The 18,663-nt window shown below is 35.1% G+C and overlaps 1 protein-coding gene across 3 annotated transcripts; it reads right to left on the bottom strand.

Annotated features, from left to right (window-relative positions):
* Window positions 1–6,085: 6,085 nt before the first annotated feature.
* Window positions 6,086–18,236, bottom strand: NT5C3_4 (5'-nucleotidase, cytosolic III). 3 transcript variants are annotated; one of them, XM_051218538.1, is made up of 7 exons: window positions 18,152–18,236; window positions 17,934–18,120; window positions 17,846–17,892; window positions 17,639–17,814; window positions 14,011–14,173; window positions 11,143–11,358; window positions 6,086–6,312 (listed from the first exon to the last, which is right to left on the bottom strand). In XM_051218538.1, exons 3-7 carry the CDS (start codon window positions 17,882–17,884, stop codon window positions 6,160–6,162), a joined length of 747 nt encoding a protein of 248 aa, XP_051074681.1. In that variant the 5' UTR covers window positions 17,885–17,892; window positions 17,934–18,120; window positions 18,152–18,236; the 3' UTR covers window positions 6,086–6,159. The 3 variants fall into 3 exon arrangements, with proteins under 3 accessions (XP_051074681.1, XP_051074682.1, XP_051074683.1); XM_051218539.1 differs by having other exon boundaries at window positions 17,846–18,120; XM_051218537.1 differs by having other exon boundaries at window positions 17,639–18,236.
* Window positions 18,237–18,663: the final 427 nt, after the last annotated feature.

Below are 18,663 nucleotides of genomic sequence, written 5' to 3'. Positions count from 1 at the left end.
ATATGTATAGTATTGGTCCACAAATGGATCCCAAAGTTACCATTCATTATGCTTATCGGGACATAACATTAACATCCCGACATCATAGATTCATGTGTCGTTTAAAATTTTTATAAACTGGAAATTTGAACTATCCAATCAACTACTGACAATAAGAGTTAGTAAATAGGTGTGAAATATTTTTCTCAGTTATGTTAATTTATATAAATTTTAATGAAAATCTGATATAACTTAAAAGTATTGAACCTTATCCATGTGTTGTAACTTCTTGATCCATTATTATTTTGTCGAGGATGTTAGATCCCTTGAACTCACTTGGAGAAGATCCTAATTTTGTAATTTTATTCTGGAAATTTGAATTTTATGTTTTCGCACCAAGAAACGCTTAGTTGACATACGGCTTACACTTCGCACTCGGAAATCCTTGGCTGTCATTGGTTGATGGAATATTTTTTATTACGCTATTTTGTGTCTCTCCCAAGGGTGTTTCTATCTTTGTATAAATAAGCTTGATTTGTATGCTTAGTGACCTCGTATTTTCTGGGTGCTTGTAGAATACATTCTCTACGCCTCATCAAGACTTATTGGTCTAGTTAGGAGGGCCGAGGACAACGGATTAGAATAGCCTGTCGTGTCACTGTATCTTTGACCTTCGTTCCGTTTACCGAGTAAGGTGAACCCGTAATAGTATCTAAGCATATCATATTTATTTATTGATAAAACAATTACGACAGCGATTTGAAGGTTATGACTTAATAAACAAAACATTTGTAAATGATTTTAGTCGTGTTTAATCACACATTTTCAGAAAAATGTTTATGTGGCACAGTTATGACAATAGTTTACCAAAATAATGATGACCTGTTTGTTAATATGTACCGAATATTAACTACTCAAGTATTTATCTAAAGAGTAAATAAAAATTTGACATCAATTCAAATAGGGTTGCGCATAATAAACAGAATGGTGATAATGCACATTATTCGTAGATTGGATCATTTAATGATAATCATTAGAATACATTGAAAACTACTGACATTATATAAATCCGATATCAGTCTTGTTCCAAATTCTCTGAAGTGTTTTATTCGGTAAATGAAATCCAGTGTACATCTGTCTTCGAAATCTCGATTGTTCCTGCTGCTTCACAACAGACCGTCCCTTATTTCTACCTTAATTTATCATTGTCATACCCGTCATTTGTTAAAAGATAGGCACCATGAGATTGCAAAAGTAACTCTATATCCCCATTCTACTCATGACATATCATTTGATCATATAAGCGTATAGACTTAAAATACTAAAAACTAACAGTTGATACTCTTTAGTACAAATATATCATCGCCTAGTTAATACAATTTATATTTTTAAATTAAGAAGTTTCATAAATACTTCAATGTTTAACAACTTATCATTCACTATTCGATATTAATTTATTACCAACTGGCATACATATAGCAACAATACACAGATAACACTAATTTACTATTCATATTAATGAGAATCTAGCTAGATACTGTGTATTATTGTCCCATACTCAACAAAGATGTCATTAATTACCATTTCATCAACGTAGTAAAATGTAGCTGAAGTGACGACTAGATTGTTGGATAAATTATGCAACTGGTGAAATCTCTTGATCTTGAGATAAGGATTAGATACTGAAGTCAGTAAAACAACTGAATGAACATTAGAGTACTTTCATCAAAATACAGAGACTGGTATTTTTATTGAGCTTCAGATATCACTATCATTTTGACTACACTTTAAACATAATATAATTTTCTCTAATTTACTTTCATTCATAAACTCGTCAGCCAATTATTACTGGATTACTGTGGCCAACAAAGCCATCGAGCTTGATATGACGTATTCATTGAGCGCTTAGTCGCAGATCGCAATAAAGAGAAACAAACTGAAAGGTTTTAAGTTCAACATTATAATGTAAATGTTCAAACTCACCATTCAATATCATAATTTACAGCTGCAAAAATTCTCTAGTTACGAGTAATTATTCAATCACTAGCTTGTGAACATCGTTTGCCTTGAAAATTGTTTATGCAGTTCTAAATTTGAATATGAAAGCTTTTATTTCTTTAATTCATGTGGGATTCCCATTATTTCATTTTGAGCGAGACATCTTTGACTATGGATCACATTCAGCTTAACATTACTAATGTTACAGTCTGAGGGTCGGTTCAGTCAGTATCCACGCTTCTAACTCTTTGCAAACAGGATTGGCAGAAAAAAATGGGTGAAACTACGTAGGGCGCTATATTCTGAAAAGCAGAATTGAACTACTAACAACTTATTTGTGACTATAGGTGACCAGATTGATGTTTGGTTTCGTACGATAACATACCAAACGAATTTTAACTGGATGTTATTTTATGATGTGCCTAAACATAATAAATTGTGCTCGAAATATGGTTCACCAAACAACTATATTTCAACATTTGTCATAAGCATACTACTATCCCAGTAAATATTTAGGATGAATTTAAGACTAAGGTAGAATAATACCTGCTTTCTAAAAGGTATTGTGGAGCCTTTAAAAAAATCAAATTGTAAGTTGAAAGTTTATTATGTGTATCAGCATAATTTTACAGCACTAGAAACATCCTATATATTTTTTGAACAGACTGATAACCGTGTTATCAGTTATTTTCCTAAATATACTAGACCGCATTACTTCGTTATTCAAATAAGTGAACTAGGTAAAAAAATACGTGTTTCACTATTTGTATAACTAGAATACGACGGAAAGCATATGCGAATTCCTTCGAAATGGTTTCTACAGTACTTACTTGACCTTAAAACTTAACAGATTAAATAACCAGTGAAATAAAGTGTAAGTTCAGGGACGTGGAGAATTTATATAAGTGGGTAAAAACTAGAACTTGCAGTTGGACTGTCAAATTCGGTGGATTGGAAACTCCAGTTTCCGGTGGCAGTTATTAACAAGGTGGAGAGAACAGATGTTTCCTCCTAGATTTAGAATAGTATTATTCGTCCCTGCTGTTATAAAACAAATCTTCGAGTTATTTAGGTAGACTTATATTTCATAGAAAAAGTACTATCGAACACAAAGTTACATTTTATAATTGGGATGACATTGTATCACTTGACTAATATGTTTCGCTTAGTCTTCAATAATAAAATACCATACTACCGGTTGAATTAAGCGATTTCTCAGGACATCAGTAATGTAGAACATAATTCCCATTTATCAACGAACAAATATCATACGGTAAATGATTACGCCAAATAATAGAAAATAAATGAAAGATAATTTGGAAGTGATCCTTCAACTAATACGTCAGAAATGATTGCTCACGATTTCACAATACCAATATCTACGACCAATGAGATGAACTGCACTATCAATAAAGGTATATACTATGGAATGGTATTGAAAACATAACAAAAGCCATCATCAATTACAAGATGTATATGAACAGATTACAATGAAGAGATGCAACGGTAATAAATATGATTTAAAACTTGGCATTTTCCAATAAATCAGAAAACAAAACAAAATAGTTTTATTAAACAAATAGTAGGCCAGAATTTATAAAAATCTCAGTGTATATGTGGTCTTCACATATTGCTTCTTTAAAATGACTTTAAATTTCATCAAGTTTTCAAACAGATTATCCAACAACAATAAAATAATATGAAATTTCAAAAACTTCAACTATCCATTCGCGACCTTTATCTCTTATAGAATTAATGCAAAAAACGATTGACAAAAATTAACACTTTTGTAAAGGACAGTGTTTCGTATATTGATAACAACGGAAAAGATATATTCTATGATTGATGATGTAGACGAAATATTTCATTGAAAGTTCACTAGAAAAATCGTACACCGAAACCTTATTAATTAAATATTTAGAAGCCTTTTATGTGGCTATAAATAACACCATACCAAGTCTCGTACAAGGGGTAAGTTAAATAAATTGATTCATATACATTGTGTTGTTTGAAGAAATCAATCAGAATTCTCGTATGAAATGGGTAGAAATAGAAAATCATAGTTGAAATATTCTAAAATAAAGTATAGGAATTACGATTTTCAGTAGAATTTGTCACATTTTTCTCTATGGTCAACAATGAATATTGATGAACTTTCTTCGAATATCTCCAAGTTAAAGAAAATATTTCATAGTGAATAGTCAGATTATTTGATGAAAGTACACGATTTGTTTTACTTCAGGCTCTTGAAATAGAATATACTCAAATCTGTGTTATGTTCACTACTGAATGTTAACGACAAGTTCATGGTCTCTTTTGATGTAACATCCTTGTTCACCAATATACCACTTTTTGAAACTATTGATATAATTTGTCAGAATGATGATCTCCTGCCTTTACCAGCCCCAGAATTAAAAGAACTACTACTAATATGCACAACAGATGTTCAATTCCAATTTAACACCATATATCGCCAAGTCGATGGCGTAGCAATGGGTAGTCCACTAGGTCCAATTATGGCAGATATTTTTATAGGGTATCTTGAAAACACGATACTTAAACAGGCAATTAGTGAAACAACGGAATACTCCAGGTATGTGGACAACACATTTATTATCTGTAATAATAAACAACATGCAATCCGCCTGCTCAAACTCTTCAATAACGCTCATAATAACATACATTTTACTATGGAGCACGAACAGAACGATATGTTCCACTTTCTTGATGTTGCCATAAAACGCAGGGGAGACGGGACAGTCCAACGTTCAATTTATAGAAAAAGTAATTGGAATGGCCTCTACCTGAATTTCAATGGTTTTTGTCCAATTAGTTACAAGAAGGCGTTGGTTAAAACACTATTTTACAGGGCAGAAAAGATATGCACCACCGACAAACTGGAAGAAGAATTAATGAACGTAGAAAAATGTCTAAAAGACAACTTTTATCCACAAAAGTTTATTGACAAATATAAAAGGTCCAAGGAAAAGAAAACGGAAATAACTATGGTGAATAAAAAGCCAGTATATATAAATCTTAACTTTAAAGGTGATGACGTCGCACAAATTATCAACAAGAGACTGAATATAGCGCTAGCCAGAACTTATCCGGCTGCTAAACTTTTAATTCTCTATAAAACAACATGTTCAATAACCCAATCAAAGATCGACAAGCAACCCTTTCATGTTACCGCCAACTGTATTTATAAATTTACGTGTACCTGCCAAAGCAGCTACATCGGCCAAACTGAAAGGAGAGCATATCTTAGATTCTTTGAACATGTTCCAAAAAGTCTTAGAACAAGAGAAAGACTCTGAACAGTGCAATCACCAAACATCTCCTTGATACAGGACATCAGGTAGATACCTTACAATCCTTTAGGGTGATTAGTAAGCAGCCAAACTCCAGTCTTCTGAAGTTTGCTGAAGCCATTGCCATCAGGCGTCAAAAACCTGACCTATGTATTCAAAAGAAGACGGTGGTTAATCTTTCCTAGCCCTGGTGACAAATATTCCTTCACTGAACCTTAAATTTTTTTTCTCTTTTCTGTTGCATTTATTACATCATTGATTCTATTTTATTTTTTCAACTATCTTTCAAATTAATAATCCTTCAACTGAACTCTAATCACTATATTCCTATAAATGTTTATTCATTATGTAATCAATTGTTTCTAACCCACTTTTGAACTGTTGTCACAATTAATGTTGTAGAATATTCTTTCACATTAGGTATATATTTACAATATTCAGTAAGCAATTTAAATCCATTATGCAATTATGATTTTTAAATATCACAGGTTGTAAGCAGCTGACGAGAACCTACGAAATAAAATGAATTCATGCTATTCTGCTAGAATCTTTGTTCTTGCTCTTTTCAAAATGATAAAGGGAACTATGTGTATGAAAAATACTGAAAATTCAATTAGTCATCCGTTAATTCAAGCAATCAAACTAATAAATTACGAGTCTTTTTCTTATTTAGTGGAAAATTATTAGCAGAACACTTTATATTTCCCTTGAACAACTAGCCGAGCATCAATTTTATGAATTTGAATGCTTTGGTACTGCTACTTCACCAAATAATACATTTTTCTCAAAAACCAAACAAGGATTTAAATACTTTATTATAATTAGAATACAGTTTTTATCAGAAACACCCATGTCTTTAAAAGCATTATTGTCAGATATTTGGGGTCTCATTGTTGCTCTCATGTTTACATAGTTCAGTAGAATCAACAATAGATGATAAGATGAACAAAGGAATATCAAATGTCTCGTCATTCAAAAGAACCAGATCGTATAATGAACTGAATAATTCCACTTTCTCGTCATTCTGTGAACACAAATAAATAGTAAATTGAATAATCCATAATATACAAAGAATGGATTGAAAAAAATTAGTCATTCACATAGAATACATTAAATAAATTAAAATTTTATCCTTTAATTTAAAGAGATATGCGCATTCTAAGGTAATGGTTTACCAACATCAGGAAGCCCAAATAGTTATATTTTCGACTCAGTCCAATTACAGTATATATATATCATAGTAAACTCTGCCAATTACTAGTGACTAATTTACATGGAGTGAATGCTTTATTTTGAAATGTGTAAAGGGCACTACCGTTTAACGAACTAAAAGCACATTCAACGGAAAAGTTCTATATGGAATATAATGCTTTTAATTACAAACACTATTACCATAAATAACAATAGGAATCTATGTGAACTCTAACTCAAAATCGACACGACAACAAGACATAAAATCCATGCTACGCCTTAGAATTACCGTATTGTTAACACTGTGATAGATCCAACTCTTCGCCCTACGCTCTTCGTATCTGGTTGAATAAGTATTAGGAAACATGTACTAGTCACTGAACTACACTGTTAGAACACAAAACAATATTCAGTCTTATAATGAAAATAAATTAAACAGATAGTGACAACAAAGAATTCTCATAATCAATATTTTATGTAATAGACAAATTAGAAATCCTGCGTTCCCAAAACATTTGTTCATAATAAGACGACCAAATTGTTAAGTAACAAACTTACTTGATTAAAAAGCAACATATAAAGGTTTGTGAGTTTTAAAGAACAATGCCGATAGCAGTATCAAGAAGCTTCTTAGTATACATGACTTACACCACGATAATATCAGCGCAAAAATCAGTAATAATGGATAAGTACAAGTTTGTCATATATCATGCGATGGTAAGAGGTAGGTATTACTTACTTACTTACTTACGCCTGCTACTTCCAATGGAGCATAGGCCGCTGACCAGCATTCTCCAACCCACTCTGTCCTGGGCCTTCTTTTCTAGTTCCATCTAGTTCTTGTTCATTTTTCTCATGTCTATCTCCATTTCTCGGCGTAATGTGTTCTTTGGTCTTCCTCTTTTCCTTTGACCTTCAGGATTCCATGTGAGGGCTTGTCTTGTGACGCAGTTGGGTGCTTTCCTCAATGTGTGTCCTATCCACTTCCAGCACTTCTTCCTGATTTCTTCCTCCACTGGGATCTGGTTTGTTCTCTCCCACAGTACGTTGTTGCTAATAGTGTCCGGCCAATGGATCTGAAGTATTTTGCGTAGACAATTGTTAATAAACACCTGTATTTTCTGGATGATGGCTTTTGTAGTTCTCCAGGTTTCTGCCCCATACAGTAGAACTGTCTTGACATTTGTATTGAAAATTCTGACCTTGGTGTTGGTTGACAGTTGCTTTGAGTTCCAGATGTTCCTCAGTTGTAAATATGCTGCTCTTGCTTTGCCGATCCGCGCCTTCACATCTGCATCAGATCCACCCTGTTCATCAATGATACTGCCCAAATACGTAAAGGTTTTTACATCTTCCAAATCTTCTCCGTCAATTGTGATTGGATTGGTGCATTCTGTGTTGTATCGGAGAATCCTGCTTTTCCCTTTGTGTATATTGAGACCTATTGCTGCTGAGGCTGCTGCCACACTGTTTGTCTTCTCCTGCATCTGTTGTTGCGTTTGGGATAGAAGGGCCAGATCGTCTGCGAAGTCTAGATCATCCAACTGCATCTTAGATGTCCATTGTATCCCGCGCTTTCCTTCAGACGTTGACGTCTTCATGATCCAGTCGATCACCAGGAGAAAGAGAAAGGGTGAGAGTAAGCAACCTTGCCTAACACCGGTCTTCACTTTGAACGACTTTGTCAACTGTCCTCCATGCACGATTTTGCAGTGTAATCCATCATATGAGTTCTGTATGATATTGACTATCTTCTGAGGCACGCCGTAGTGTCGAAGAAGTTTCCATAGTGTTGTTCTGTCCACGCTATCAAATGCCTTTTCGTAGTCAATGAAGTTGATGTAGAGTGATGAATTCCATTCAATTGATTGTTCCACAATGATCCGTAGAGTTGTGATTTGGTCTGTACACGATCTATCCTTACGGAATCCTGCCTGCTGGTCACGAAGTTGGGCGTCTACGCAGTCCTTCATCCTGTTTAAGAATACCCTGTTGAAGACTTTTCCCGGTATTGAGAGAAGAGTGATGCCCCTGTAGTCATCACACTTGCTGAGATCGCCTTTCTTCGGTATTTTGATCAGTAGTCCTTCTTTCCAGTCTGTTGGTACTTGTTCCTCATCCCAAATCTTATTGAAGAGAATGTGGAGTATCCTTGCAGTTGCCGCTACGTCTGCTTTTAGTGCCTCTGCTGGGATGTTGTCCGGTCCTGCTGCTTTGCCACTCTTGATTTGTCTGATGGCCATGCTGATTTCTTCAATTGTTGGTGGGCCAACATTGATTGGGAGGTCCGTGGGTGCTGCTTCGATGTTGGGTGGGTTCAGTGGAGCTGGTCGATTCAACAGTTCTTTGAAGTGTTCTACCCACCTGTTTTGTTGCTCTTCAATGTTGATGATTACCTCGCCTTCCTTGCTTTTCACTGGTCGTTCTGGTTTGCGGCGATTTCCAGAGAGTTTCTTTGTCGTGTCATACAATTGTCTCATGTTTCCTTCTCTTGCAGCCTTTTCCGCCGTCGTTGCTAAATCTTCCACATATTTACGTTTGTCGGTTCTGATGCTCCTCTTCACTTGTTTGTTTATTTCCGTGTATTCAGCTTGTGCCTTGGCTTTTTCTGCTCTTGTTCGGCTGGTATTGATTGCTGCCTTCTTGTTCCTCCTTTCTAGAATCTTATCCAGTGTATCAACAGTGATCCATTCCTTGTGGTGGTGCTTCTTGTGACCCAGGACCTCATGACATGTTGAAGTGATTGCCTCTTTGATCCCCTTCCAGTCGCTCTCCACAGTAGTTCCTTCTCCATTGAGTAGATCATGAAAGGCCTGGAACTTAGTGCTGAGGACTATCTTGAATTCGTTGAGTTTGTTAGTATCCTGGAGAAAGGCCGTATTGAACTTTTGTGATACTGTCTGCCCCGTTGTCCAGTGCTTCTTGAGTTTCAATTTCATCTTGGCGACCAGTAAGTGATGATCTGATGCTATATCAGCTCCTCTCTTCGTTCTCACGTCCTCTATAGTCCTCCTGAACGTTTTGTTGATGCAAATATGGTCGATTTGGTTTTGTGTAGAGTGATCCGGTGAAGTCCATGTGGTTTTGTGTATGCGTTTATGTGGGAATATGGTGCCGCCTATGACCAGTTTATTGAAGGCACATAGATTTGCAAATCTCTCACCATTTTCGTTTCTTTCTCCCAGTCCATGTCGTCCCATGATGTCTTCATATCCAGTGTTGTCCGTTCCAACCTTGGCGTTGAAATCTCCCATCAGAATGGTCAGGTCCTTTGTTGGGCACTTCTCGACTATTGACTGCAGCCTATTGTAGAATTGATCTTTAGCGTCTTCATTGTAGTCGTTGGTAGGCGCATAGCATTGGATGATGTTCATTGAAATGCCCTCTTTCTTTGTTTTAAACGAGGCTTTGATGATCCTTGGTCCATGAGATTCCCATCCTATAAGTGCATTTTGCGCTTGTTTGGACAGCATCAATGCAACTCCTTGTGTATGTGGTGCATTTTCTTCTTCATGGCCGGAGTATAACAGGAACTCTCCTGTAGTTAGTCGTTGTTGTCCAACTTGTGTCCAATGTGTTTCACTGATCCCAAGTACCTCTAGGTTGTATCTTCTCATTTCTGCAGCAATCTGGAAGGCTCTTCCGGTGTCCCACATTCTACGAACATTCCATGTACCTAAATAAATGGTCGCTCTGGTTGTCAGAAGGGGCATCGGCCTCGCAACTTCCGAAGGGATTCGGCTTTCATCATGAGGCGTCATAATTCTTCTAAATGAAGATCTTCTGACTCCCAGGGCAGAGTTCAAAAGGTTTGAATAATTTTTTCTGGTTAGCGTTTTTTTAGCGAGTTAGTTTTCTACGGGATGGGGACGCTAACCCCATGCCCAACCCTCCTCCTTTATCCGGGCTTGGGACCAGCAGTAGCCCCCGGAGGGACTCCAGGCGGAGTTAGGTAGGTATTGACCTCCTTAAATTCAAGTGCTTAAATCGTCGAACCATATGTCTTCAAATGAGAAATAATGTAACTACTATAAAAATATCTCCAAAGTAAACTATAAATGCTTACCACACTGTAATAACAATAACTATTTTATCAAAGGCTGTTTTAAAAAGTCAAAAAGAATTAAACATGACTTGAACACACTATGTTACACAAGATAGAATTCTGTCGCATATTCTGGTTATATTTACACCTTCTTAACCATTGAATACAAATTAGAAAGTCAGTTGAGTAACATCAGGATTATTAGTTAATTTTATTGAATTTAAATATATAGAGAGATTAATTTCAAGTTAATATTTCATTTTTATTTTTATTATTTTATGAGCCTTGAGTAAAAACACCTCACCTGAAAGGAATGAGTCTCTATTCATGTTTGATTTAACACCAGATTATTCGAAAACTGAACATTGTTTTAACTACAGTCTCGAATCATCAATACAGTGTATCAGTGGAACATATCTCGAATTACTGAAGTTTTGAAGATATCTTACGTATGAACTTCAACAATCCTATGAAATTAAGTCAAACGTTTTTTTACTACTTCTCTCAAATTATAGATACAGACAGTTTTAATATCAATAGCTGAAATCCACGTTCACAAGAAATTTACAAAAGAATAGATTCCGTTTGTGAAAGGATATTGAGCCTAAAAATACTTACTTTTTCATTTAAAAATCCTATACGAATAACTATAACTTGTTCATAATAAAACTTTTCCCCATCATCAATCATCTTTGCATCATTAGTTGAGTCACCAATAAGCAGAATGCAAAGTCTTTTCGACAGAATGGTTTCAAAATATTCAGAATTTTGTATTACATTATACATTTTATTAAGAGAATGAATAACAGGATCTTGAAATCCAACCAAACGACCCTAAAACAATACATTTACAGGTATCTTAACATTAAAAGACGATGTGATTCGTAGAGACTAAAATATATAAATTATTAAATAGTAAAAGAGGACATCAAAACGACAATACTACTTTAAAACTATGCTGGAAAAAAGGTTCCTGTACAGTTTATAAAAATAAGGATTGAATAGCTAGTATGAGAAGAGACAAATTTTGAATCAACGATGTATTAAGGATCTAAAACCCCATAGAAATTGTAACTATAAGAAAAGTTTGTTATAATCACAACACTTACTGTTGTTTGTAACTATAACACCACTCCAGTAACATGGTCGTGTACATAAAAGTTACAATGATGTACAGTTTAAGTACAAGAGTAATAAATTATCGTTTTTGAAAACAATTACTATGCAAATAAAGTTTAAAACATGTCTGTTAACAAGAAAAGTTGTGGTTTAAAAACGTCAAGATATCCGAGGCAAGAATTCCTACTTGCTAGCTACACTTGTTAATTAGATAACAGTACTTTATGATGAGTTCAAATCTACAAACTGGATATTACTAAGACAGCAAGGTATGGTAAAACCCAACTTGTTTTACTGCAGTGGGTCAAATGGACTAGACCTCGAATAAATGTAACGAATTCAGAAAATCAGGGTAGGAGCTACGCTTCAAATGTGAGAGTTAATTATCCTGCCCAGTTTCTCAAAGCGGCATTGGTGTGGTGGCTTTCGAGCCTGGAAATTTCAGCTGTTACTGAAGGAGTCTAATGTAGTGCTCTTTTTTCTACAGATGTAGGATGTACTTATTATTTATTTAAACACATAAACATAGGTACAAGAAGACACTAAATAGATATGCGCCACACAAATCATTCGATTTACGTGAGGGCTAGGATAATGCCCAGATGCCCAAACCGAAGCAGGTGGTTTTTTAGGGGGCCACACCCGAAGCCTTCATCCTAAAGGTCTAATCCACAAGGTAGTGGAGCAACGTAAGGAGATGCAGTTGCATAGTAGTCGGTGACCAACGACTGGTTCATACGCTATTTGTTCCCTTAGGATACTGAAGCTCATGTGCACCACTGGTTTGGAATCAGGGTTTTCCGACTCCCCTAGGTGAACCCTCCGCGTCCACCAACCCGGTTAAAGCGCCAGACACTCACTCTTCGTCCTCTAAATTTCGTAAACAATACCCCCGCCGCGAGAAGGCAGTGAGTAGGACTTTACTGGCAGTGGTTGTATGCACGTGGCTATGTGAGAGCATTTCGGTCGCACCAGGGCATTTGGGGGCAGATGTGGGATGTGATTGTTATTGTTGAATAAAATAAAGAAACTCTAACCAATCCTAGGTAATCAAGTCCAACTGTTTACAGAAGTTGGGGGCCAGGATAACTGCATTAGTACTTCGTGTCATTAGAATACTTAGCATTTGTTATATCCTAGTGAAGATTAAATTACGGGTAACTTCTGAGAACTATTAATGGACTAACATTATACATATTCCTATTGTATAACTGTTCAGTAGCTAGATTATGTATATCTATATTCCTCTTATTATAATTTTCATTTTGACCTATAGATCATTATTATACGATTTACTGTTCTTAAGTTATGTTCAGTTCATTGATTACAGTCTCTCATGTTCACAGTCACTCTTTAGCTTGATCTTGTATACATATTATTTCCTATTTTATTGTGTGATGAGGTCTGTTTGGCTGGTATATAAACCAAGTGTGTTTGGAATAAACGCTCTGCACAGTGGAAGTCGTTAGTGGCGTTCTGGACTCAACTGGACGGGCTAGGCGAACAAAGGACCAATAGAGACGCTAGACTGCTCATACCGGTCGAACGTCATTGGTCTAGAACAGTACTAATATTGAATAAGTCGTATTTCGATTAGCGAATAAATCACCCGATAACTAGCTGGCCTTAAAAATAGAAGAGCATCTATTGACAGAATCCGAACTTTTGAAGGATAAAATAAGTGAGAAACCAGTAAGAACTGTTTAGATTGTTCCAAGAAACAGTTCGTCCACTATCTAATCCTTTATTCACGCAGCTTCTCCTCTTGATAATAATCTCCCAAACTGTTGGGGACTATAGATCCCCAAAACTCATATTTTGTAATTTCATCTTATCGATTAAATGTTAAATATTTGAAGGGATGTCGATTGATGAACTTGTCGATTAAATATTTGAATGCCTGTCGATTGATGAACTTATTGATTAATGTTTAAAAACATTTTACTATGACAATGTCGATTGTAAATATTTGTATAAATACGCTTGACTTGTGTGCTTGACCTGACCTGGTATCTGCTGTTTGCCTGTAGAATACACTTCCTACGCCTTACAAAGATTTCTTGATCGCGTTAGCTGAGTCGGGGACAACGGACCAGAATAGTCTATCGAGATTCTGAGTCTCTTGATCCGATCGATAAGTCACTGCCCTCTAATCGGCGGCCCTTTGAGATATAACACAAACACCGTATGTATTGGAGATTAATAAAACATAATGTATATCTACGATTGTCTAAATAAGTAGAGGTAACTAAGCCCTTATATACCCATATAGCTTCAAGTTCGCTTACCAGGCAATTGTGTTAGATTATCAAGGGGTAATCAGACAATACTAATTATGAAACCTATCAAAAGAATATTAATCCTTACTTCAGGATTGAAGTCCATAAAATTTGAAACAACACGAACATTTTCCAAGGATACACCTGACGATGTCAGAACTGTCTCTATAACATTTCCTATGCCTCCAGAGAATATAATTAGTGGTATGCTGAGTTCAGCCAACTTATTTACAAAATCAGTTGCATTATTCCTAAAATTAGTGTTGCGGTTAAAATTGGACAAAAGAATGAAATTTAAAGAATATACAAATAAGCAAATTTAAGAATAATCAAATTGAAAGCGTTTTGAACTTTAATATACTAGTTAACGTCTGGATGATTTAAAACTTGGAAAACCGAACAACGAATAAATTAACTAAAAAACAAACGTGATATTGTATGTTTGAGGAAGTATTTATTTCGCGATGTGTTTGAGAACATAATTCCACAAACCAAAACACCATAGTTCTTAAACATACCATCGAATGAAAATGTTCAATTAGATAATGAAATGACGCCTCAGTTGACCAAATAGTACCTCTGAATATTAAGTTGTAAATCTAACCAGTAGTGAAAAGTGTGCACAGAGAACATCATATTTTTAGTAAAGCTTAATTAAGAATCTAGTTGGGTATGAAAATCAACTATCAGTATACTGACATACCGAATTCCAAAATTAAAATTTGTCTCAGAACTTGCTTTAAGATAACCAAGGTATCACAAATAGAGTTTCGCGATATTCTAACCCAACGGACAAACATTTTAGTCTTCCGAATTTATTCACTTTTCGCCATTGTATGTCATATTTGTAGTTGATTTTAAGTTTCAATTACTCTTGTCAATTATTCCGTTTATATTTTTACCTTGCACTACAGCAACCTAAGCAGATGCACTGTTAACTGATTTCTTTGAACGCGAAATTGATGTGGATAGAAAAGTATGTTTTTGTAAGACTATAAATATACTTTCAGTGTACTATTACTTTGGTTTAAAGGTTGATAAGAAAAATGAAGCAGCAAGCTACTCTTTTTATTTACACGATCAGGATATTCTCTGAAATTAATACCGATATCTTCTAAGTTAGATGTTAGTTCTGTACGTTACTTTGAGTCAGTCAGTCAGCTACAATGTAGGACCAGGCACATATGTGCATTGGTCCAGGTTGCCATACCGCATCAGCACAACAAGATGAACACCAGATTCATAGCAGTGGTTAGGTCAAAGGTGGTAATATATAAGAGAAAGATTGCATATAGAGATATAGTACAAGAAGAAAGAATTGGTTCGTAGAAAGAAAGATATGAAGTGATTTTAATCTCTTAGTTTAAGGGAAGATAGAGAGTGTATACACCGACGCCATTGTGATCGATTCTGAGCCATGTCACCAAGAGTCTCCAACCATTGGTTACTTTGAACCAAACAATGTCAGTTAATGTGAAGAATACTGTAACCAAATTATTCGTAGTACAACATCGCAATTTGTCAACTATGTAAGCGATTCCTCGATGTATGTGAACAAGTTCACAGATTTATTGTCAACATAAAAGGATAGGTACGTACTGTACGTTTAAAGGGTTACTTTTTAACATCAAACCGAATAAATCCCAAGATGGACTAAAATAAATGCATTTCTTAGATAAAAAAAACCCAACTTAACTAACGTTTAAATCAGTTTTTAAATTGGCAGCTTCGTAGTTCATCGACAACTCGAATGGATCAACGACTTCGGTACAACATTCTGAGGCTTTTTGATAAATGTTTCAATGAAGACTGACATAAATAAAACCCCATACATGTTTGTGCTTAAAACAGAGATTTATAGCTACGGTATGAATGTTAAATACCACAGCCAACGTTTTTAAGATACTACTAGTCAGAATACAGTAAGTTACAAATGCTTGGAATGTAAAATAGTTATCTTTACTTTTGTGACAAAGAATATCCATGAGAATTCGAACATAGTATCTGGCTTTAATCTTCTAGCTCTTTAGAATCAATGAGAAATTTGACAGAGTTTAATTATGTCAACCAAGAAAAAAATAGTATTTATGTGAATGAATAAGTCTTTTTTATTGGGAGGGGCGTGCAGATGCAAGGAAAGAGTATATGAGCGAACTATTACAGCAAGACGCAACGAATGGAGCGGGTACTGACTTTTATCTTGAGAAATAATACTTTTGAAAGCCCACTCAATATACGTGCTAGTAAACGTTTTAGTCAAGTGAATAAAGGTCAGAAATATCTAGTGAGTTGCGTACTATATATAAATTCTTGTGAGCACTTAAAAAAATATAGATGCACAACTGACTTTTGTGACAACTTAGACGACACTTTTATGTTCACATTTTATTTCATTCAAGCTATTGTTAAACTGATTGTAAGACCTTAATTACTTTTAGTCATCTGTGTCATTAAGAAATTACATTAACTAATGCAGCACCTTCTGTTTGAATGAATGTAGGCAACTTAGATGACTTATACGAATATTCGTCAATATCTGAACGAACAGTTTGATAGAAATTGAGCGCCAAGTATATAAAATATATTATTTGTAAAAATTATATTTGAAATAATCTAAGAATCTAAAAATTAAATAATCCCAGCACTACGTCCAGAAACCTTACATGAATGTCGTCACGGTAATAATTAATATCAAAAAAAATATAACGTCTGACAACCAAACCTAAACTAACAATTTATCAAGACATTCATTTTGTTCGGTAGGAAAATATGAATTAGTAAGATGTGAATAATGTGGAAAGTTATAAATGTGAAAAAGAGTGAATGTGTGTATGTGTACCTTTCTGTTATTACTATTCAATATTTGATAAATCCAACACTTTCCTATAATTAAAGATAGGTTATTCATTTTGTGTATTAAAATAAAAGTAACAGTACAAATTGAAGTGCTTTTAAACGTCAGTGTGTATATAACACGGGAATAACTAGATACTTAGTTGTGATGTTAAAGCATACATATTAACTTTTGTCGGAATAAAGCTACATGTGCCATAATTAAGGTAGATAGAGATAAGGTCCAGTTACTCGTTAATAAACTTTGGTTAAGAGCTGACTAACTAAATTTCATCGTTCTTGTTCAGGTTGTTTTTTGTTGTTGCTGATTAAATGACTACTTTTGGAAATCTATTGAACGTTGAGTTAAGTGTATACAATGTCTACTACAGAACTCTGATGTAGGGCAAGAGCGCAAAATATGACGGTGATGCAAACCATTTTAACCAAATACCGTTGGCCAAAGTGTTTTAGTTCTTTACGCTACTTAGAACTATGCTCATTCATAAACACAGCCACTATCTGAAGTCAACAAACGATAGATGTACTACTACCACCACTATAGTGATTACAAATGTGCATAAGCAGATTTCGGTTCACACGATCAGTTCTCGGAAGATATTGTATTAATTACTATAACAAGTGTTACTGGGTCAGTGGATGTACCAATCTACTGAGAATGAAGAAATCCTTTTTAAAAATCACTTGACCAAATGCAGAATGGATACGTTAATTATCAAATGACTAATCTATTTGTTAATTATAATTTTTTAAATGTCTTATATGTTTTCGCGTACGTAGTGTTGAAACCTACTCCTACGAGCACGCACTTGCGTCCCACAGTGTGAAATAGTGATAAAAGCACGTTAAAAGTCAGGACCGACCTTAAGACTATTCCACCTTCCAAAACACAACCATCAATATCACTTCGAGATACATTCCCATCAACCAATGCTTTATGGGCCAATTTCCAAAATTCCATCATGAGTGACAACTTCTCGCACTCATATATGCCGCAAGACGTTTCAAGCGGTAAATAAAGGTCCAGAAGCTCTTTGAGCTAGGAAAATAAAAATTGAAGACCTACTTACCCGTAATCTAGATATCTCAGGAATTCTAGGATTTTTCATGAACAATTCTTCCATGTTTACTGTATTATCTCAAACAAACAAGAATTACCATGACAAACAGGGACCTTCTCAGAATTGTGAATGTATTTGGACAATGTGTGATCAAAATCACAAACAACCTCACATTAATATTTACAGAGATTTCTTACTTGCATATTCTTCGGTCCATAACGTATGAAATCTACTAGTTTATTCACTATTCTGGGACTAACATGGATCAGACGATGATCTTCAAACTATACGCAGAATATGAAATTATAAGGTTACCATGGATCCTAACGCATTGTAAATATGACTCGCAAGGACATTGCAACCGCATCTGTCCTCCAAGGTCATGAGTTTGGAAGACTGCGAAGGCCATATGTAGTTGTGTGAACTACTAAAAAGACAGTGGAGACAAAATGGTACATGACATCCATCAATCTCATAATGTTATTCTACATCTCCTCAGATTATCTTGTATTCTGTTAATTTTTTGGTTTCGTCAATTTATCGTGATTCTTAATAGGTTGATTCAGGTATACCTTGTTCATAGATTCAGTTTCAGTTTGGAAAGCACACGAGGCAAGATGACCTGTAATAGTCATGACAGTGGTGGTCTCTCAGTTGATTTAACTTTCTTTTGAAAGAGTCGTTACTCGTCACGTTGTTTCAGGTGTGAATGAACAGTTGGTGTTTAGGGGCACTCTATCTGGACACTGTGGGTGGGTCACACAGATAGCGACGAATGCTACCCAACCGGATCTTCTTGTTTCAGCTTCTCGAGATAAATCTCTCAT

Source organism: Schistosoma haematobium, chromosome 1 (genome assembly GCF_000699445.3).
Source record: "Schistosoma haematobium chromosome 1, whole genome shotgun sequence".
NCBI classification, from domain to species: domain Eukaryota; kingdom Metazoa; phylum Platyhelminthes; class Trematoda; order Strigeidida; family Schistosomatidae; genus Schistosoma; species Schistosoma haematobium.
Note: the sequence above shows the minus strand (reverse complement) of the source record. Positions and strands in the feature narration are given on the sequence as shown.

What these genes read in the sequence shown, in the direction of transcription:
- NT5C3_4 (XM_051218539.1), bottom strand. Translation starts at nt 17,899, where the DNA reads ATGGAAGAATTGTTCATGAAAAATCCTAGAATTCCTGAGATATCTAGA. An exon ending in GAAGGTGGAATAGTCTTAAG is followed by an intron (nt 14,174 to 17,638) that starts GTCGGTCCTGAC and finishes CACTAATTTTAG; the next exon opens with GAATAATGCAACTGATTTTG. An exon ending in TTATGGACTTCAATCCTGAA is followed by an intron (nt 11,359 to 14,010) that starts GTAAGGATTAAT and finishes GTATTGTTTTAG; the next exon opens with GGTCGTTTGGTTGGATTTCA.